Source organism: Scleropages formosus, chromosome 3 (assembly GCF_900964775.1).
Source record: "Scleropages formosus chromosome 3, fSclFor1.1, whole genome shotgun sequence".
NCBI classification, from domain to species: Eukaryota; Metazoa; Chordata; class Actinopteri; order Osteoglossiformes; family Osteoglossidae; genus Scleropages; species Scleropages formosus.
In genome coordinates, this window is record NC_041808.1 from 25938722 (window position 1) to 25962059 (window position 23338).

General features: G+C 43.7%; 1 protein-coding gene across 3 annotated transcripts; it reads right to left on the reverse strand.

Moving 5' to 3' along the window:
- Positions 1 to 1537: 1537 nt before the first annotated feature.
- On the reverse strand, positions 1538 to 21886 carry LOC108926086 (RING finger protein 24). Of its 3 annotated transcripts, none has more exons than XR_001965453.2 (7): positions 21663 to 21886; positions 9796 to 9945; positions 8528 to 8570; positions 8356 to 8397; positions 4586 to 4665; positions 1968 to 2242; positions 1538 to 1551 (listed from the first exon to the last, which is right to left on the reverse strand). XR_001965453.2 is itself a non-coding variant. In XM_018738561.2 (6 exons), exons 2-6 carry the CDS (start codon positions 9936 to 9938, stop codon positions 2101 to 2103), a joined length of 450 nt encoding a protein of 149 aa, XP_018594077.2. In that variant the 5' UTR covers positions 9939 to 9945; positions 21663 to 21886; the 3' UTR covers positions 1615 to 2100. The 3 variants fall into 3 exon arrangements, 1 of the variants encoding a protein (XP_018594077.2); XR_001965452.2 differs by lacking the exon at positions 1538 to 1551 and adding an exon at positions 1832 to 1854; XM_018738561.2 differs by lacking the exon at positions 1538 to 1551 and having other exon boundaries at positions 1615 to 2242.
- Between the last annotated feature and the right edge of the window lie 1452 nt (positions 21887 to 23338).

Below are 23338 nucleotides of genomic sequence, written 5' to 3' on the forward strand. Positions count from 1 at the left end.
AAGGTCCAGAAAAACCATAATCTGCTGACCAGTGGCCCCAGCAGGACTGCCGTCTGGCTGATCGTCACATGGTGTATGTGTGTGTGTGTGTGTGAAAAAGAGACAGCCGGTGTGGCCTTGTGGTCTCCCTCCACCTCCACACAAGCGACTTGTTGCATGAGGCTTCACTGCACTGCCTTGCTGAGCAGTCTTGAACTGTACTGTCCCGAAGATGCAATTCCTCTGAGAAACATTAAAATATCCTCTCGGCTACTTATAAATAAACGCTATTTAACTTGAGGTCTGGATATGATTATGCATTATTGCTCCATATTTTATTCCTAGAAAGATCTAATATTAATGCTCAAAATAATGCACATATTCTTGGTGTTATTTTCTGAGCCAGAGAAATCACAAAAGATGTTTTGACAACAAAGCGTATCAATAATGTCTATAATCACAGTCCCCAATTAAGATTTTTAGGATCAATAAAGAACAGTATTCAACCTTCACTTGAAAAAATCTGCCAACCAATAATTATTGATTGAAAAATTATAATTTCACTCTTTCAGACTTACAGAAACGGAAGGAAGACACTGGTTACACTATCAAAAACAGACATAGAGACTCAGATACTTATTGTTTATTGCATAGCATAAAAAAGATGTAGTAGGAACATGGACAGGCTGGGAGCTACAGTTAGGTGTTATGAAATACCTGTTTTCCTTACCGTAGACCTTAGTCTTAATTGAGCATCAGACTCAGACCGACTTATTGGTTTCTTTTGCCAAAACACACACAAAAAAAAATCATTTTGCGAAGGTTTTCCGAGAAGAAATAATAATAGTTGCCATTACCCTAATTTCCCTTCTTTTTCCCCCATTGTGCAAACGACTTAAAAAGCTGAAATATCTGGCAAAAACGTTAAATGACCATTTTCATGGACGTTCACTTGGGACACTCTTTTTGCTCTATCAACAAATCGAAACAAGTTGTACTTTAAGCTTGCTACTCCATCACTGTCGAGAGCCCCAAATCTCCAGAGTCCCAACTTCCTGCACGATATAAACGGAGCACAAGCGGCCAGACGAGCGAGGAAATATGAAAGTAAACATACTAATCCACACAGAACTTTAGAGTCTTTAGTGACTTTTATTTATTGTCCTCATCGCTTGATTTTTATTATTATAAGTGAGAAGTTGCTATGGAAACATAGCTGAAACGAATTCCTGGGACCTCCAGAGCTTTTTTGACCCAGCTCTAGCTTTTTAAATGAAACCATATACCAGCCATGACAATTTAGAATTTTTCATATAGAATTTTGTTTTTCATGACCTTGAAGCTACAATACTAAAGCATAAATGTGCACAGTGCCATTTGGAGCCCTGGTTTGCCGAGCGACAAGGCAGCTGAGAGAGCAGCATGAGGACCGATTTTGTTATTCACATTAGATGATTGAAGGCTGGAACAAATGCATCCCCTTGTTCCAAAGTCTTCTTGGCTTCCTTCAGCTTTACATCATATCTGTGACATTATGATCATGGTGTGTCCACCCTCATGCCCCCTTAGTACCTGTGAAAACCAAATATTTTTCTCAGAGCTTTTGTTAAATTACACCCTCCGATTAAAAAAAAATATATTTTTATCCTCCTTTTAATGCAGATAAACCAATGTAACTCAATATACACATTCATGAAAAATAAAATACATTTTAAATAAACCACTATCGAAAATATGACTTTCACACGCAAGGACTGGGTTATTTATGAGTGCTTCTTAATTCTTTTTTTTTTTTTTGTTCGGTAAAAAAGTTTCAGTTTCAGCTGTTATTCTTTTCTTTTAAATCCGTCTTGTGCTGGTGTCCCTGGAAAAGTGCTTTGGTTTAAAAAAAAAAAAAAAAAAAAGAAAAACCATCAGGATGGCCTCAGACTAGCCAGTGAAAGAACATATATATTATTCATTGTCCATGAAAATAATGAAAAACTCACTATATTTATCACTGAAAGAGAAAAGTGGCAATTTTCCTTTGTGCGGACCACAACAAAGCGATGACATATCCGTCCGTCATCCTACAGAACCGCGCCATATACAGGTGAGTCCGTGGCTTGCCTGCAGGGGGCGCTACACCACATTCTCTGCCCCAGGCAGGGGCCTCTGTGCAGACCCCTGGGACTCAGGGGGGCTGTGCTGCTGTGCCAGCTGCAGGACGGGTGTGTTGCACAGGGGACACACCTTCCTCACCTCCAGCCACTTGATGAGGCACCTGAGTGACACACACAAACACACACGGGGGTAGAAGTGTGGGGTCAGTCGAGAATGGCAGCAACACTCATTCTTCCGAGTGCAGAACCACTCTTAAGGACAGGATGCCAGGTCTATGTCACAGTACGATTTAAGGGTGTATCCCATAAACAAGACTGAGTTTCCCTTTTAAAGGCACTCGCTTATGGTACAATGTACAGTATGTCAGGTGTGAGGGACAGCCTTGGAATTCTGGGTAAGGGAACCTCTCTATGTCTCGTGAAGTTAGGTCACCAGGGTTCGTGGCGGGTACCTTATAGCTGACAACTTCTGTAGCTGCACAGGAAGAGTAAAAAGTGGTCAAGCAGGTCAATGCCTGTGCAGGGTGAACTGGACAGAGGACAGCAAGACATGGGATCAATGTTGGGATGAGACTTGTTAACTAAATGCCATACGATAATAAGTGCTGTTTCTAACAAGTATACTGGGGAGTCAACACATCTGCACGCCAAACCCTACAGGACCTGATGACTCCTTACGCCCTAGCAAGAGCACTGTGCTCGTCCACTTCTTGCCACTTGGTGGTCTTGCTCACAAGGGGTTCAAAATCGAAAGAGCATGGATTCTCAATTTGGCTCCAGTGTGGTGGAATGAGCTCCCTCTGTTCCTCAGAGCTGCTGGATCCCTTTCAATATTCAAAACAGATGTGAAAGCCATCTTTCAGAACTACTTCCAGATTCAGAATCCTAAGTTTTCCATGAACTTACATCACACCGCTCGTCACGATCGCCTCTGTATTTCCTACCAATGCTATATGCGGCTACTTGTTCAATGTTTACCGGCAAAAACAATGATGCTTGAGAAACCGACTGCGCTTCAAAAATCACGTCTGTGGTATATTACATTAGACAAAAGAATGTACAGAATGAATAAATCAATTGTAAACGTACTCACTTTTAACTAGTACTGTACATACTGGGAACCCATTCATTTTCCATTCTGCATTGAATGAAAAGCCACAAGCGAGCAGGGATTACTCTGTCGCATTTATAGAGGGCTGTGAACCCACAAAGTCTTCCCATCCCGCTACTTAAAACTGTTAAACCTAGAGAACTGCATCCCGTGAGCATCCTTGTGCTCAGACGGCAGGAATCGCACCCAAGGCCAAACAAAGCCTTCCTCAGTGGGTCAGCAGATGCAACAAGATGCAAAATACTGGTCAGTTATACCGTGCTGCCAGAGAAGAAAAGATTAATTAGGATGAATGCGGTGTCTGTGGGGGAAGGCATCCGGTGTCTCTGGGATTCTTCTTTATGAACCACAGGAGGGTTTTAGTACGGCGGCGATGGGGGGTGGGGTCTCTTGGCAAAGCGGCGTTTGTTTACTGACTAACAGACTGTGCTGTTCCTGGCACCGTGGGCCTCCGCATACGCTGAGCTGTCCTGTCGCAGGCCTGCCAGACAGAGTTCTCTACTATCCCTCAGCATGCCGATCGTATCAACGGCCCTTCGTGTCACCTTGTCAGCAAACTCTATTGCATGAAATTGATCCCTTAACAATGCTATCTAAACATCCTATTGTCATTCATCTATGTACTGTACACCATATCTATGTGTCTGTGTGTGTACAGATATAGGGTTGGATGGTATATCCATCCATCCATCCATCCATCCATCAATAACCACTGGCCCAGTGTAGGGCCCCAGTGGTCCAGAGCGTATCCTGGAGGTATAGGCAGTGAAATGAAAATGAAGGATCGCGTAGCTTTTGTCCAAGCCTGATGTCTTCATTCTAAAGGTCCGTTTCCTCGAGGATGCAGTACTCGGTCACATCATGTGCCTCAAAGTTCCTACACTCAAGATCATTAAAGACACCCACCTAAATGGAATCTAAATCCATCCATCCATCCATCCATCCATCCATCCATCCACACAGTGAATGGCTCTTGCAGCTGAAATGTTCTCTATCTATCTATCTATCTATCTATTTGCACCCTATTCCACAATCTGTTTCTGGAGCAGTGAAACCAGGCCAGTGCTGAAGCTGGCACCGATAAACAGCCCTGTGTTTATGCTCCTGGGGGCAGGAGGGGAGCAGGGGCCCCAGGCCCTGTTCTGCCACAGCAAAGACCGCTTCCTACAAAGGTTCGCCTTGTTTCTTGTGCCACAGTGTAAATCACACTGCCAAAGTCGCTCAGCCGGCCATGCAACCAGCCAGGACCGGGCGCAGCCGCCGCCCCGGCGGGGACGGAGGTTACTCTAATTTGGAGTTTACCAATGACCCCATTGAATTTTTTTTTTTTTCGCAAAGCCACCCAGCCCGGGAGTGACGGGTGTGGCGCGTCTTCTGGAGTGTGATAACTCACTTCCTGTGAAAGGCGTGTTTGCACGGGCACACGCCTAGCTCGTCCTTCTGCTTGAACTCCTCCAGGCAAACCGCACATATCTGAGGAGGGGAAACAAAACTGTCAGATATTCATGTCTTTATAATGGGACAGGAGTTGAAACTATACAACAAACTGAGCTGGGCTCAAATGAAGACTGTTCACTGAAATGTTCATTTCTGCTAGAATTCAGATATGATTCGCAAGATATGTTTGAATTATTCTGTAATATTATAACAGGATGATGTCACGCGGAAATGAGGACGCGGGGGCGGCTGGAACCAAGTGCAGGATTGGTTGTCTGGAAACAAGGGATCAGGCGAGTTCTCGTTGTCGGGGACGGGTAAAGAGCCGGTCGACGCGAGAGCGAGGATCTATGGACGTGGTCGGGGGACAAAGCGAAGGGTCAAAAGCCGGGTAATGGAGACAAGAAGCAAGGGATGAGGAAGATCAGGCTATAGTGCAGACGGGACGGTTATCTCAGCGAGTTTCCGCGAGTGTACGGGAGCTGAGCAGGGTCTTTTAAAGGCGAGCGCTCAGTCAGGTGCTTGATTGGTGTCAGGTGCTTTCAACTGTGGTGCGGGCGTGGACATGACCGATGAGCATCTTCTGTGTGTGTATATATGTATACAGTATATATACAAATATCTGATATACATGATCTTTTATATATATCTGACCTTGAGTCACCAGATATTGAAATGACCAAACAGTTCAGTTCAGTAAAATCCAAGGCATCACAGTATTCTTCAAAAATATATTTTTAAATTAAAAAAAAAGTGGTTGGTTAAAATAACTAGTTTATGCATGCACAGGGGGCACAGTGGTGCAGTGGCTCTGTGGGTTTGACTGGGTCTTGCTGTCTGGTGGGTCTAGGGTTCAAGTCCTGTTTGGGGTGCCTTGTGATGGACTGGTGTCCCATCCTGGGTGTGTCCCCTCCCCTCCAGCTTTCTGCCCTGTGTTGCTGGGTTAGGCTCTGGCTCCCCCATGGGACAAGTGGTTTCAGACAATATGTTTCTGAGAAAAAGAGCCTCCCAGAGCATCATCACCTCTGCAAAAGATGGTAAAAATCTAAAGCATCTGTTTGAACTTCATGAGAACCTCTGAGTAGCAGCAAATACGGTACCAGGAGAGCACAACTACCTTCTATGCTGCGGTTGTGAACACACACAGTTGGTGCCTCTTTCAAGGTGATTTTTCTGTTAAGAATCTATGCAGCACATAATGAGAAGAAGAACTTTCTAAATGTAATTTTTCAATCACACAATTGTATATAAGAAAAGGGAGGAGATTGTGTCAGCAATTAACCTTTAACCATAACCTGACCACAATTTATAATGTGACTTTTAATCTTAATTAAAGCAGACCCATGCCCCTTTGCAAAGCACAGAGGATGATGACAGTAATTAACCTTTAACTATCATTAAAAATGATTGACAGGGCAACCTTAAGGCTTCTTAGCAATGCCTGTCCACTTTAGTACGTAAGTTTATTTTCATGAGAAACTTCCTTACGGTCAGTGCCCTTTACCTGTTTATTCTGAAATACTGTTGATGGAATTGACAACAAATAAAATGCCATTCCTAATTCTGTTACTGAGCACATTGCAAGCAGTTTATTTATTTAACACATTTAAATTTGTAATTGTAAACTTTTTTGCAGCACAACTATTGTCTGTCTCACTTCCAGAAGACTGTGGACATAATTTGGGTTTCCCTGGAGTGTGGTACACAGCAGTCTGTTACATTATATACATACTGTGTGTATATATATACACACACACACACACATTTTCTGAACCGCTTGTCCCATACGGGGTCGCGGGGAACCGGAGCCCACCCAGCAACTCAGGGTGTAAGGCTGGAGAGGGATGGGACACACCCAGGATGGGACACCAGTCCGTCGCAAGGCACCCCAAGCGGGACTTGAACCCCGAACCCACGAGAGAGCAGGACCCGGTCCAACCCACCGCGCCCCCCTATATATATATATATTATATATATAGATCACATGCACAAAAACCTGTGTGTTGTGATAATACGGAAATTATTAAACTATTTAATTTATAACATATCATAATTTTGGCGAAGCTCCCAACACATTCAATGTCACTTCCAATTTTGGCATAACAAAAACAGGAGCGCTGGTCTGAAATTCACCACAGAAATTCACTGTGCAGCTCTGGCTCTGCAATTCCAAAATTCCCAGAGGACTGATTTACTGTGATTTACAGTCACTGCTTTGAAACTTCCCAAACCAGTGATGTGCCATAAGTGCAGCCTTTAAGAAAATCCTGACCTAAGTCCCAGTAAATGACATTTCCCAGAGCGCTGTCGCATAGCAGCAGTGCTGCGGTGGCGGTCGACAGGCCTGCGCCGTTACATCGGGTCCCTGTTCCACATGACCAGTCCTCTCTGTAACTCAACATGTCTTCTTCCTTTCCGTTTTATTCTAGTCTGTGAAACAAAGAGGCAGAAGCTGCCTGGCTCTGACACAGGAACTTTATACAAGTTGCATGTGTTTCTTGAATAATGAGCAGTACACAGAACAGTCTGAACAATGCCAGACTGTGTTCATGGTATATACATCATGCTGTTCAGAGTTCCAGGGCAAAAAAAAAAAGTGATATTTGAATTTTCTGAAGCCTTAACACCATTGGTTAGTGGTGCTGGTGCATGTTTATTTTATTGTAACACTATGGAAACATTACTGTATTTTAAAGATTAACATTGCAAATATGTCAGGTGTTAACAACAGACTGAACAATGTTTCGTACGTTGATGCAAAGTGAGGTGTGTAAAGCAAAGGGAGTAGCTACACACCCCAGGACACACTGGGCCCTTTCTTAAGTGACAGTGATGCTGGTTTCAGAAATTTGCCACATCCTCAGTACTTTGTAAGGAACACAGGCTCACGCTCGCCACTGAGACTCCAAAGCAGAGATTCAAAAGGACTGAAAAGGAGAATAAATGAAAACCAAGCAACGGGGGGTTGAGGGATTGGTTTCTGAACAGCCAAGGACATCAAGATGTCACTGAACACTGTAAAAAAATCACTGCTGAAAAAAGTTTAGCAGCAGCTTAGAAACTAAACTATACAGAAATGCCCAGTATTTCACGGTTGATATTATTATTATTATTATTATTATTATTATTACGAGTTGATATTTATCTAAGAAAAGTGTTAATCCCACTCACGAGAGATCCAAAATCACTGTAGACTTTAGGTTCTTGGTTTTGTCCCCAATGTGGTGGAATGAGATCCCTCTATCCCCCAGAGCTGCTGAATCCCTTCCCGCATTTTAGACGGATCTCAAAACCAATCCATTTCAGACACACTTCTTTCCTGATCTCCTAACTTCTTCATAAACTTGCAGCACACCCTTTGTCAGGATCACCTCTCTAATTTCTATAAACATTTCCATCATTTTCTGTATCTGTAACTCATCTGTTGTGAAATGCCCTTCTTTCCTCTATATTGTACTTCACTTTTGAGAGAAGAGTCTGCTAAATCAAAAAATGCAAAAGGCCAGAAATTTTTAAAACAATTTTTGTATAATCCTGACATTTTAGGTTACTTTGAACAAAGGCGAGGAGGAACCAGTTGGAAATGACATGATGTGTTAGGAGTAAATATGGTAATAACCTCACAAAACAAGATCTGTCACTGAAAAGCCCTATGTATAAGTGCATATATGGGATGCAGTATTCCTGCTGTGCATGTGCACATGTACTTTATATTACCATACTTACCTCATGTAAGTTTAGCTCTTTTACTTTTTCCTTCTGTATAACCTAAAGGATAAGAAGGGATAACTTTTGACTGTATGTCAATATAAGCAATTTATATGCATGCTCATCACAGTATTAAATTTGAAATGGATTTACTAAATATTTACAAATACACGGCCATTACTGTACTTACCTGTTTGTATGCATATAGTTCCTTGTGAGCCTGATGACGTAACCTGAAGCACAATAGATGAGAAAAGTTGAGAGGTTTTTCAGAATGAAAATATGATAATAATTCATTAGTTGTATCTTGAAAATGCAGAGCAACATTTTCAATATAATTGTAACTCTGAAGAGTTGAAAAACATGTTACATTACAGTAACATTTACAGGTGGTCCCCGATTTATGATGGGGTTACGTTCCGCGAAACCCATCATAAGTTGAAAATATCGTAAGTCGAAAATGCATTTAATGCACCTAATACACACCTCTGTGTGGCAGAATGGGACATGCGGATCGCTGTTGCTGTCCAGTATCGTGAGAGAGTATCGCACCGCATGTCGCTTGTCCGGGAAAAAAATCTAAATTCGAAGTACGGTTTCTACTGAATGTCTATCGCCAGGTCACCATGGTGAAGTAAAAAAAAAATCATAAGTCGAACCATCGTAAATCGGGCACCGCCTGTATTCATTTAGCAGACACTTTTGGGCAAAGCGATGTACATCTCATAGAAAATGCAATGCGTACATTAGATTAGCAGAAAGTGACACTTACATGCAGATGCTTGATTCTGAAGTGCAGTTAGTTTGTTACTTTCCACTACATGAACCAATGTACATCACACGAGTAGCTGCATAAAACTATCCATTAATTGACAATGTCATCACAACAAATTGTAACAAACATTTACATCAACAAGTAGCTGCATAAAGGCTTATCCATTACGTTACTTAACAGTCTGTGTTTTTTTTATTATCTGTAGCACTGAAGCCCTTATTACTTCCAGGGTTGTATTTTTTTATTTTTAACGAAACAAAATTACATTAAAGACAAAACAAGAAAAAACTTTGGTAAAGGCCTATTTTAAAGGCTGGATGAGTTTCATGAGTTATACGTTTGTTTTATTCAAGAAAATTATGAGAAATAGGTGCAGAAGTTGAACGAGAATTGACACTGCAACTCAAAGATACAGCAGACTAGACAGTTATCTGAGGGTTTTGCAGAACCCGACCTGTGAATAAATGGAGGGACATCTTCATTATGTAGCTGTTAATGATTGTGATTTTGTGCTAAAAGTGACTTTGGAGTTATGAACAAATCAAAGTACGAACAGACTTCCAGTCCCAACTATGTTTGCAAGTTGAGGTAGCAGTGTACGGTAACTTTCCCAATAACGGTTAAACAAAAGACCACGTGAAACAACGTGGAACACTGCTGAGGTTATGATCATCCTCCCTTACCGAATTAGGTAGCAGCAGAAGAGGAGGCTGAGGATGAAGACAAATATGGCTGTTCCAAAGACGACAATGTAGATATTGAGGGGCAGGTTTTGGAACCCTATATTCGGCATCCTGAAGTTGTAATGTTGAAATTCTGGGGTCATGGATTCACTAGAAGAGAAGAGGAGGAAGACATGCTTACTACAAAACAATGATACAACAGGTCACAGGTCAGGTCGGTGTTCTTGCAACAAAAAGCTGACCATATTAGAGCACTTGTGGATAAGTATGTTAAGACCACGTTTATTAATAACTTTACCGTTATTTGTTCATCTGACACTAATCTTTAAAGTAATTTGCAGTGATTTACTCATTTACACACCCAAGTGATTATTCCTGGGGAAGTTCAGGATAAGCCCACTGACCAAGGGTACAGCAGAGGGAAGCGGATCTGAACTTGGGTTCTTTCTAACCACTACGCCCCCTAGTGGTTTGCAGTTTAACACGCTGGTTAAAAGATGTGTTTTGAAAACACACGGGGCCTTGAGTAAAGAAAACACAATGCTACATGGGAAGCAATTCCAGTAACTTCACATTTGTGCCTGTGCACATTTAATGAATGCGAAAATGTAAATTAAAAGAACATGCTGAGCAGTGGGCGCCAGCAGTATGGAGACAGTGTGGAATGGAGCCAATGGACGCGAAAGTAAAGGTGTTCTGTCATAACCCGGCATCATTCGTCCGTGCAGCACTGCTCAGGATAGCGAACCGCTGCAGTGCATTAACCGCCTTGTAACAGGAGGAGCGTGTGAGCGCTGTGCCTGGGCAATGTGCATCCACACGGAACATTTTACCGCTGGAAACCAGGAACTCCGAGGTGCCCGGGGAAATGCGCAATTTGATTTGTTGATACCATGCTGGAGGAAGACAGGTCGTTAAAATAACCACAAGGCTCCAGTCGCTTAAAAGTCCACAGCTGATGTTCGCTGAGATGCTGTTCCCAGATCTGGAGGCTGCGGGGCATTAGGGGTTGTTTCTGGGTAGCGAACCAACTGTGCTGTTCAAGTCCCAAAGATGTCCCCTTTCAGTATTTAACTGGCTAAAGATATTCGGGAGCTGTTCTAAGCCAAGAGGGCAGTAGGTGGCGCACTGGTTAACAGGGCCGCCACGCTCTTGAAGGACCCAGGCTTGAATTCCCCCCTCCTGCTTTTGTATCTTTGATCAAGGTATTTACCCTGAATAATCCTGTGGAATAAATGGATAAACAGTTATAAGTAACTTCATACACACTGTCTGAAACCACTTGTCCTATGCAGGGAGCCAGAGCCTAACCCATCAACACAGGGCATAAGGCTGGAGAGAGAGGGGGGACACACCCAGGACAGGATGCCAGTCCACTGCAAGGCGCCCCAAGCGGGACTCGAACCTCAGACCCATTGAAGAGCAGGACCCGGGCAAACCCACTGCACCACTGCACCCCCCTAAGTAACTTCAGTGCACTTTTATTCATCATCCCTACTGCTTCACCTGTTCTAACACTAGGAAACTATAGTCAGTCTCTACATCAGAGGACCCTGCTGGGATGATACAGTGGTGCTTAAAAGTATGTGAAGCTCTTGTGTCCCTTACTTTTACCATGAAATGGTTATTTAATAAGAACAAGTCTTTCCCATCTGACATAACAGGTGTGTAATGATCAATTCCATATATTGCTTTAGAGGAAATTATGTGTGTAGTGAAGAAACACAGAAGTAGCGCAGGTGCAAAAATAAGTGAACCCTAAGTTATTGGTTAAACCAAATAAGTAGAACCAGGTGTGTCAACCATAGTCGTTTGTTCAGTTTATAAGTTTAGGATTTAAGATACAACTTTTATAACTTTAGTTTATTTTTATATAAGAATAATGATGATCCCTGTAGGATTTACATACTTTCAAGCAGCACTGAATACAGTAATATTATGCATAAGTATGCTATGTGCTGGGAATAACTGCGAATATTTTACATTAGCACACAAGCATTTTGTATTTCGATTTTTTGTCCATGACTTAAGCAGATTTTGCCACAGCATTTACACACACACACACACACACACACACACACACACACACACTGGCCGAAACCGCTTGTCCCAGGTGGGGTTGCGGCGAGCCGGAGCTTGACCCGGCGGCACAGGGGACGCGCCCAGGACAGGACGCCAGTCTGCCACAAGGAACCCCAAGCGGGACTCAAACCCCAGACCCGCCAGAGAGCGGGACCTGGCCAAGCCCGCTGCACCACCACACCCCCCGACAGCATTTACAGCACATTAAAAATGTAATCGATTCAGTTTCTTGTTATTTTATAATTGGAGCCAAGCACTGCAGCAGGGACTCTGTTACTGCCCTGTAGGTGACTGTGTAACTGGTAGTTCAGGACAGAGATTTGTTACCTGAAGACTGCTAGATCACAACCTAGATAACGGTAGTGTCCTCAACCTGAACTGCTCCGCTAAAATATCTTGCTATGAAATTGGATTTTTTTTTTCTTTTTTTTTTAAATCAGATGTCAAAGGGCATCATTAGTCCTTATTTCTCCCTGCACGAAACATAGTTAACTTGTTCGTTTGTTCGTTTTTTAGCATTGATGCTGCCTTTGTGCTTCCTTCCGACTGGCTGCTCCTGTTTCAGAAAACACGACGCCTGATTATCTCATGGCGGAGGCCTCACTGCAGCTCATGCACCCTGACTATTATTACTATTGTTTCATGTCAGCTCTATAGCACATTACCATCTTAAAGCAGTTGCAATGCTTTACTCCATTTATGCAGCAGGTAATTTTTACTGCATCATTTTAGGGCAACTACCTCGCTCAAGGGCATTACAGCAGAAGGTGGAATTTGCATCCTTGGAGTGGGAGGTGGGAGCACTGACCACCACACCACACCACCTGCTGGCTCCTGAGCCATCGAGATTGCCCCCAGCTCGGTGCTGTCTCCTACAAACAGCTCTCGGGCAGTAATCTCCGGTTATCTGTGATTGCCGAACTCGAACCCCCACCCCCCACAGAGCATTCCAGCACATGCGTTGATGATGCAGCACATGTCTTCTTCTGCAGTGGCTCTGAAATATTTATGCAGCCCATGAGGGGCCTAGAGAGGGGCCTCACTACGCATGGTGCGAGGTGGAGGGAGGAGGAGGCTCTGCCACCATTGGGGCCCGCAGAATGTGAAGGTTTCTCGAGCATTTTGACTAGAATAGCAGCAGGGAGCGTAGTGGTTAGAGCCGTCACATCGAATGGGATGGGAGGGGCCAACAGGGAAAAGAATGTGATCCACCATAAACCGTGCTTTCAGGGAACACAATCCCAGAAAAGTACAGAGTTAAGAAACAAATAGCTATTTATACCCCAAGGCTGTGATGCCATGTTCCCACCCTTTACACCTCCCAGAATATTACCAGATTGGTTAAGAACTCAACCCAGAGCTGCAATATAAGGTCAACATTCTGATATTATCAATAATTTATCAAGAACTGCTAAATCTAGTGCAGGCCCACAGTGATCCAGAGCCTACCCTGGAGGCACAGAGCGCAAGGCAGAGTAAGTTTGAAGGATAATCCCCGTACTTCTGTGACTGTGTGACATTCACAACTGTCACATCTCATAAAATAACAGTGACTGAAACCGCTTGTCCCAAGCAGGATTGCGGCGAGCTGGAGCCTAACCCAGTAGCACAGGGTGTTGGGACACACCCAGGACAGGACGCCAGTCCATCACAAGGCACCCCAAGCGGGACTTGAACCTCAGACTCGGCGGAGAGCAAAACCCGGTCAAACCCGCTGCGCCACCATGCCCCCCGACAAAAATAACACCTTGCAGAAAAAAAATGCTATACTTATAAGTAAAATGCCATGGCACGGAAAATAGTTTTAAAGAGAACCGCTTTTAAGGACTCAATTAACAACTTTCATTGCATTTACTTTACAGTTTTTGGCTTTATTCCATTAGGCACAAAGTACATTATGTCATCATTTTTGCTCCCATTTCTCCAGTTAAGGGTCGAGGTTCAACGTAGCTGAAATGAACAGTCTGACATAATAGAGGTATTACTGAACTAATTTACAGATGGAAAAAAAAACAACACTGGTCTTCTGTCACCCTGACCCCTCACTCTAACAGGAAACACATAACGTACAGCACACACTTCTGCCTGAATGGTGCTACAGTTAAGAGCGTCTATTGTGTTCACAAACATAATACAAAAAAAAATGAAAACAATGAGAAATCTTCCCAGTGTACGCACTGCTGTAAAAAAGTACCTACCCCCTTTCCAAATTTCTCTTTTTTTTCAGCCTCACTCTAAATTTGATCCTATGCTTTTGTCAGTTCCAGTAATAAATGAATGGAGCCTGGACATAACAAAATGTGCCATCAAAAAGTCATTGCCTATGCAAGAGAATTAAAGGGAAAAAAATCCCTAAAGGCTTTGATAATAACCCCATACGTGTAATTACATCAAACCTTCAGGAATATATTAAATTTTTTTTTTTTGCTAACACTTTTTTTAGAAAAGGACTTTTTAAGAGCCTTGAGCTGCTTACCGTGATTTACCCATTCATTACTCAGCTGGGTAACTTTTACTGTATCAGTTCAGGGTGAGAACCTCGATGAAGGGTGCTACAGCAGGAGGTGGGGTTCAAACCTGGGTCCTCTGAGTACAGCGACCACAGCTGTAACCCCAAGAGCAGCTGCTGCCCCCAGAAACCCTTTCCAAGCTGCTACTTTCATTTAAAGGTGTACGTGTGAAACGTCTAACATTTAAAACAGAAGTGTAAAGGAGTTGAACCGACGGTATCTTGCTGGGTCCCTTCCCACTAGGCTGGAAGCAAAGAGCTGTCAGCTACTACAAGGGGACACGGGGATGGGAGCTGTGGAAAAACCTGCAGAGACAGCCGCTCGATCCCGTGTCCTGTGGAGTTAAAACAGCCTCAGGAGCTCATCTGAGGTGTGACTTTGGCTGTCAGCCAGCGGGATATGCTCGCTTCTCCAACATCTCCATCTCCTCAACCCAGCCGCAGGTCACCGAGCCCCCTACCAGCAGTACGGGGGTTTGAGTCTGCAAGAGCAGTTACCGCCTTTGGTTTCTATTTTCAGGAAAATTAACATTTTTCTCTCTCTCTCATAAATATTTTGTACAAAACATATCCTTCGAGGTAAAGGGGTAGTTCTGTACAGCACAAGTTTGTTCATCTTAAACATCCAACATATTACATTCATCACTAACACTTTCTTATGAAGTAATTCCTATGTTACATTCTTTATATAATGGGATTTTTCATTTCACATTTTTTTTTCATTTAGGTGACACTTTTCCTCGGGGCAGTGTACCGTGTTAAGCGACTTACAACATTGCAATTATTTTTCAAGAAAGTTACTAGTCGTTTTGGGGGTGCGGTGGCGCAGTGGGTTGGACCGCAGTCCTGCTCTCCGGTGGGTCTGGGGTTCGAGTCCCGCTTGGGGTGCCTTGTGGCGGACTGGCGTCCCGTCCTGGGTGTGTCCCCTCCCCCTCTGGCCTTATGCCCTGTGTTGCTGGGTAGGTTCTGGTTCCCCGTGACCCCGTAAGGGACAAGCGGTTCTGAAAATGTGTGTGTGTGTGTGTGTACTAGTCGTTTTGTGTTAAAAAAGTGCAAAATGATACCTTAACCCTCTTGCTAAGATGATCTGGAAATACAATGTATGGTAGTTAGGTGTATATACGAATGTAATACAGTGTGTATGTGTATTAGAAATGAATGGTATCTTGGTTACAGGTGGGGGGCTGGACCTCGTCCTGCTCTCCCGTGGGTCTGGGGTTCAAATCCCGCTTGGGGTGCCTTGCGACAGACTGGCGTCCCGTCCTGGGTGTGTCCCCTCCCCCTCCAGCCCTGCGCCCTGTGTTGCTGGGTTACAGGTGATTCTGGAGTCACATTTATGAAACGGCCGGTTGGTTTTAGATCTGCTAAAGTTAAGAGCCTTCCTTTCCGAAAAAGCCAGCATTTTCACCCCTACATTTAGCATTCCCTTCTGCGTGCTCTCCTTTTCATCATAATAACTGAGGCCTGTGTCCTTCCACGATTTTATCTAGTTTGTGCATCCACTGCGAGATGAAGAGGGACAGATTTTTTGCCTAAGAAACAAACGCTTCCCCTCCGTACAGTAGCGGAAATTTCCAGCATCAGACAGTATTGCATCACCTCTCTGTAACGCTACTGAAACCAACTGTCACTCATACGTTGCTAAGCGTGGCAACAGCAGTCTCGTGACCAGATCATTTATGTATGTGACTAAAATGTACAATCAAGAGTCATGATAAACTTTCCAGATATGAAGGTCCTAACAGGACTTTCTTATTCCCAGGATTAATGGTGTAATTTAATTCACAAGGGGGCATGATCACTAAGGAATATATAGTATATATTCTGTATATATATATATATATATATATCCACAATAATTCGAGCCAGCACAAACCCTTCTCACACATCCATATTGCAGTACAGTCATGTGATGCAGAAGAATCATCAGAGCAAAACAACTGCAAATCACTGCAATAAGCTAATACGGTACATTTACCACCTGTGAAAAGGAAATAAAGAACTGCTCCCACGATTCATTATGCAGCTACCAAGCCGTGTTGTTGCTCTGAGAATGAAAATAGCATAAAGTGTAAAACTGAGCACCAATGCTCCAAATCATATTTGTCAAAATTCATAATTATTGATGTGTCCCCCATGGGTCACAGTATGCCCACTTTCTAGAAAACATTACACAGTGTTTTAATGATGTATTATTTGCAGAACATACTGTATATCATAAACCAATCCATTTACAGCACAGGAATGAAAACCATAGGTGGCAATGGAAATGAAGAACATGACAGCTGGACTTGTTTTGATAGTTGCATAAAATCCTTTCTGTGCACTTTTGCTCAGCTAACTATAGCAATAATATATCACCTGTCCAAAGAAGCTGGCAGGGCGAAAAGAGGAAAGTATGAGCACGTGTAGTGTTTATTTGTGCCACATTCCACGAAACATCCTGGGAAGTCATGGAAGCACATCACGGGGATGCATGCCGCTGCCAGGAATATAAATATCATCCCTCCAAAATATGAATGAGTGAGTCTGTGATTTTGGTCTCGAAATCCTGGGGAGAATGATTGAACTGTCTGACCAAAAAGACGTACAGAGCACCGTAAATTACTGTAAAATGAACAGGACGTGAAAGTTTGACACACAGGAGCGTTGAAGGGTGCATGAAAATTATAGTGTACCCATTTTTCATGAAATGCAATATATACAGCTTCCTCACCTTATACTGCATGGTTTCTATCGATGTCTTGACATGCTAAGTACAACTTCATAGATAAATCTCAGATATTCATACAGGACTGACAGAAGCATCAGCATCAGGAGTTATCACATTAGGAATTAATGATAGAAACGTCAATTAATTGCAGTGAAAGTATTTTTGAGCATCTTAACCTGAGCAACTCCAGACTGGATTCAGTCCAGCAGATGACTCGGTAATAAAAATGCATTTAAAATATTCATTAGTATAATGATAATAATAATAATGCATTAGTAACGCATATTAACAGTTAAATCTGCAGAGTGTGCGTTCATAGTGAAATTTATTGAAATATAAATTGTACAGCGGTCAAAAAGAGCATATTTCACCATTGCGCCATGGGTCTACTCTAAAGGTTGTGCTGGAAATATGATTAGCAAAAGAGTTTTAATGGCATGAAATTGGCAAGGATAATGAACACAGGAGGTTAATGACACAGTATACGCGTTGCTTCCGCCGATGATGTGTTCACGGAGGATCGGCACGCACCGGCGTCACATTGACCACCTGTGAAGGTGATATGATTAAACCCAAAGGAACGGTATTTGATTGAGGTATCTGCGGTGGGTGGCCGGGGCATGGAGCTGGATGGCCGCATGCGAGAGACAGAGTGATGGGGAACACACTGTGCTGCTGATCCACCATGCCTTCGCTGGAAGTCCGACTCTGGGAAACGCACCGCTAGTCCCATCCCCGGTTTGAGTCCGGACCACAGTCTAGACTGGATATAAAAAGGAACTGCTCAGCTGATTTCCACAGCTGCTGCTCTGATTTCCACACCTGCAGATGGTGCTAAATGAGATACCTTTCTAAAGAACTCACATGTTCATCATGGGTGTCTGGATGTTGGAATGACCAGACAGTCTAGTTCATCAAAATATTGCTATTTTCTTGATATATTTTCCTGAATTTTCAAAAAAAAAAATAGTAACTATAATAAAAATAAACTAAATAAATGTTATAAATATACGATAGAATAAACCCCCACACATATTACTCCAGTGATGTGAAGGTGTGGGTGGCACGGTGGCACAGCGAGTAGCGCTGCTGCCTCACAGCGCCTGGGTGGTGCAAGAGAATGTGGGGTTTGATCCCCGCTCAGTCTGTGTGGCATTTACATGTTCTCCCTGTGTCTGTGTGGGTTTCCTCTGGGTGCTCTGGTTTCCTCCCACAGTCCAAAGACATGCTGTTCAGGTTTCCCCGTAGTGTGTGAGTGACACAGAGAGAGTGTGTTTCACTGATGTATGGATGAGTGACCCATTGTAAGTAATGTATCTAGTGGTGTAAGTCACCATGGTGAATAAGGTGTGTGGGCTACTAATACTACATAGTATCTGTTGTAAGTTGCTTTGGAGAAAAGTGTCTGCTAAGCAAATAAATGTAAAATGTGTAATCAGAACTGGATATGGAGATATGATTACAATCCTGTTTCAGCATCTTGAAATACATGTCCTTTCACAGCTTCATAGCATAGTGAAAAGGCACCTGTGAAATCAGAATGTTTACAGATATTTCACATCATAATGAACAGTTAAGGATATTGCAGTTAAAATGATCATAGCAACACCACAGATGAAAATCAAAGTCGCATCCAGTGTAACATCACAGTAACAACACACACTAATCTGGGGAAATGCCCAGGAGCCCTTTGCCCGCAAAGCGAGAAAAATAACTGACGAGCAGCCGGACACCCGAGGACTCAAGGAGAACGACCTTGATACCGCTGACGGTAAATCCAGGTAAATATATTTCCAGCTGCTTCAATCCACCACATGTGTTTTTTGGCACTAGGCTGATATGGCAGCTTCAGAAGCAAAATAACATACCTGAACCATATCCAGGGGCCATGGTGCACCGGTACCTTAAGTCTAAAACCGCATATAAACCCGTGTTACTGAGCACATCACAGCAGCCGACAGCAGCGAGCAGTACAACACGGCAACTCCTCTTCCAGAATTACTGAACTACTGTTATCAGCACACATGAGAGCCATTAAAAATAACTGTGCCGCATGGCGTGAAGAACTCGGAGCGGGCACCCTATCCCACAGTAGACCCATTGTCAGAGCACAGTGTGTTACATCAGCAGGGTTTAGAACCCAGGGCACAGAGGTGCGAGTGACCTTCGGCCCAGTGAACTCTGCGGAGCTGTGCAGAAACACGGGGCGGCGGTTCAGAAGCGGTGCCTCGTCTATTCACAGGTGTATTCAGCGCAAAACCAAATCATCCCCAACCCTTTTGCATTTTGGCAGAAATTTCCACCAGCCTTTGTCTGCTGCATAATGACCGCTGTGTCGGTTCTGGAAGTGAACGATCACGCAGACGGGACACCCTTTTGACCCCCACGAGAAAGTGAAAAAGTGCAGTGTGCAGCAGGACAATGATCCCAAACACAGCAGTAAATAAATGAGTGAAAGGCTGAGAAAAGCTCGGCATTTTCAAGTCAAAGCCCAGACCTTAAACCCCAATGAGATGCTCTTAAGAGAACTATGGATAAACAAATACCCTCAGACATTATTGTTCATTCATTTAGCTGATGCTTTTCTCTAAAGCAACTGACAATAATTTACCGGTTTTTACTGCAGTATCAATTCAGGGTATCCCTTGATCAAGAGCACTACTGCAGAAGTTGGGATCTGTACCAGAATTTTCAAGTGCAAGGAGATGACACTGACCACTACGCCACCTGGTGGCCAACATCACTGAGTTGAAGCAGTTCTATTAGGAGGAGTGGACTGGAACCGCTCAGCCGAGGTACAAGACAGTGAAGCAAGGTACAAAGCAGTGAAAAGCTCACACTTCCACTTATTGCTGGTGACATATGGGCTTTGCAAGACACTGCAACAGACTTCACTTTTTACACTTGGCTTCTGCACATTGACTTGTTTTTAGCTAAATAAACACTGACAAAGTAAAATCTGTGACGATTTTAAATTTCATGAAATGGGTGAAGAATTACACACACACACATTTTCTGAACCGCTTGTCCCATAGGGGGTCGCGGTGAACCAGAGCCTACCCGGCAACACACGGCGTAAGGCCGGAGGGGGACACACCCAGGATGGGACGCCAGTCCATCGCAAGGCACCCCAAGTGGGACTCGAACCCCAGACCTACTGGAGAGCAGGACCTGGTCCAACCCATTGCGTTACTGCACCCCCTAGAGGGTAAAGAATTAGTTATGACTAAAATGTAAAAACAATATTATTAACAACAGCATACTTTCTTTATATATATATACACATGTAGATATATATATATATATACAGTATATATATGTTCTCCTCATATTACATATCATATGATGATCAAATATATCATTCATATATATAATATTATATATATTCATATAAAATATGAGAGGAACAAATCCGGTTAATGAAATCTACTTTCATGCCTTTGCGTTGGAGGAAAAACTCTTTGAGTTTTTAAAAATTTAGACGCGCAAAAGCTGCCGTGACGTCACACGCTGACGTCACACACTTAGCAACGCCCGCAGTGTTGATGCTCTTCAAATACAATCCCTCGCAAAATATCAATGAATGAGTCTGCGCTGTTGGTCTGGACATAATCGGGGAAACAATCGAGCTGTGGGACCAAAAACCAAATACTAGTAGGGAGCACTGTTAAATTAGTGTAAAAATAAAACGAAGCGAACGGGAACGTTTACACACACGGAGCGCTGGCGAGCGCATAAATCATACACTCGCACCCCAAGTCATAAAATTCCTCGCCTAATTCTGCTCGCTTCTGGGCTTCTTCCGATGCCGAGCACAACTTGATAGATATTATCTCACGTATTCATACAGGAGCGAGAGAAGCGCCGTCGGCCTCAGCAGTTATTATACTGGGAATTAACGGGAGCGCTGTGTTTTTTTTTTACCATGGTAGCCTGAGCAAAACTAAAAGAGTCCGGAGCAGTGAGTTCAGTTCAGCAGCGGACTCATCAATAAAAACAAGCAAAGCATTTATATTGAACAAGAAGATGGGCAAGGTTCTCGGTGCACCAAACTGTGGGCGTGTGTAAGAACTTTTAGGCTTCTTGAGCAGAGAGAGACGCGGAAAGACGCGTCGCAATTTCATTTCGGCTTTGCTCAACACTCCCCGAGGGCTGCAAAGGCATAAATGATGATGTCGCCGTTCGCCCCAGGAATCACTCAGGATCCAATCATGTCACGTTCATCGTGTACCACATTCATTGTTCCTGCCGCTCTTCAACTTTCACCGAGCCGACGCGCAGAACGGGAGCGCGAACCAGCGTCCAAGGAGACACGTTTAACAGCGATCGTATAGCGGAGCCCCAGTAGCGCCTCGGCGTCGGACCGGAGACACAGAACGGCCGGGGGAGAGCGGACCGACCGAGCGACCGGAGCGACCGAGCGAGCGCGGGATGCTCTGCGTTTCCCCAGCAGTCCGTCACCAGCCCCAGTCACCGGCACAGTGATTCCGCATCGCAAGGCACCGTTAGGTTGTAGGTTCGCAACCTCTTCAAAATCACGGAGAAAATGGGATTCAAACTCACCAGTGTCTCGGCTCCCGATTTGGTGCCTTTATTCATCCCCGGCTGTGGGAACAGGGTACGGCAGTCAGAGCGTGATCATGATTATTGCCTCCATCTCTGCAGCTATGCCGACTCTGTGAGGTGTGTGTGTGTGTGTGTGTGTGTGTGTGTGTAAAGGAGGGAGTTCCGCTCCAAACGGTCGGCGCTCCAGAAAGATCCGCTTTCTGGGTGTGAACCTGTGCGACGAGGACACCGCTACTTCGGCGACTCGCGCTGCGCGTGTACAGCGCGACCCTCCTTCGCGAGCGCGCGCGGCTGCTGGAGCACGTGAGCCTTGGGGTGCGGGGGGGGGGGGACGGGCTCGGAGATCCGCAGCTGGCACACCTGGAGCTTCGGTGCCCGCGAAGGGACGCTCACTTCTCCGCGTCTGCTGGCCAAGGCTTAAATGGACTTTATTATAAAGATGTTGCGGTCCCCTTGGATGGATGGATGGATGGATGGATGAGAACTTTCTAAAAATAAAGGAAATCACGACAGCAGCAAACAATGCAGTGACAGAGACCCAGACCAGACACTGCCTGTTAAGAGATGGAAGCAAACCAAAAACCAAAGCACAACCGCACAAACAAACAAGGTGATATTCTTAGGCAGAACATTGTTCTTTTTTCTTTTAGTTTACCCCGGTGAGGGTATGTACCGCGGTGTGTAGAAGGTGTTGGTACAATATTTCGATGGAGGTCGCACACTAGTAGACATCCCCTCCTGTGAATGTCCTCCTATATTATGCCACATTCTCTTATATCTTGAACTGGACGAATGAATATTTGTAAAATCAATGATCAATTTGTAAAAATTGTAAAAATCAAAATCAATTCGTAAAATCAGTTAGTGCAATCAACAATGATTGTTAATTATCCTTATTTAGCTGATACTTTGGGGAGACATGCAATGTGTACAGGCAGGTTTTGAGTGATTGAATCATTTATACAGCAAACTATTGTCACTGTAGTATATCAGGCTAATTACCTTGTTGGGAAAGTCAACAGCCTTAACCACTTAACGTTAACAGTTGGCCCTGAAGTTGTCATGCAATATAAACATACAATATCAGCAATGTTTAGGTTTTAATACTTGCAAGTGGGGAGCTCAGACAGCCAGCTGTCATTCTGGGGTGTTTCAGGAGTCCTGGCAGGAGACCCAGGAGAGAAAATGTTCATGACTTTTTGGGACCTTTCCAAAGACATAAAGAAGAGGCTCAAACTTCTCATATATGTTTCCTTAAAATTACCCCCAGAGGCACCCGTTATCAGAGAGAAAGATAATAAGCATGTTTTATTATGGGACATATTATTATAAGGATGCACATTTTGCTGAAATTGCACATTTTGGTGAAGTATAGGACTGAAAGATATATGTGTAAGAGGTTCAGCGTAGGCCAGTGATGATTTTGGTCACAGGCTCACTGCTTTAAGTTTTAGCATCACACACTATATTAATAGAAAAAAAGTGAAAAATTACGCATATGTCTATTATGATCATCTACTGTACAAACTGTGTGACTTTTGACTTTTGTCGACTTTTGTAGTCAATTTCAGAAGCATTTAGGATATTCTAGGTACTCTCCAGAATTGCGTAACATTTGTGTCAATCAATACGATCTTTGTTAACCTGAGGGGTCATTTCCAACTGAGAGGCAA

Coding starts and splice junctions, on each gene's coding strand:
- LOC108926086 (XM_018738561.2), bottom strand. CDS start 9,938: ATGACCCCAGAATTTCAACATTACAACTTCAGGATGCCGAATATAGGG. Junction 8,571..9,795: donor TTCTGCTGCTACCTAATTCG/GTAAGGGAGGAT, acceptor ATTGTGCTTCAG/GTTACGTCATCAGGCTCACA. Junction 8,398..8,527: donor AACTATATGCATACAAACAG/GTAAGTACAGTA, acceptor CTTATCCTTTAG/GTTATACAGAAGGAAAAAGT.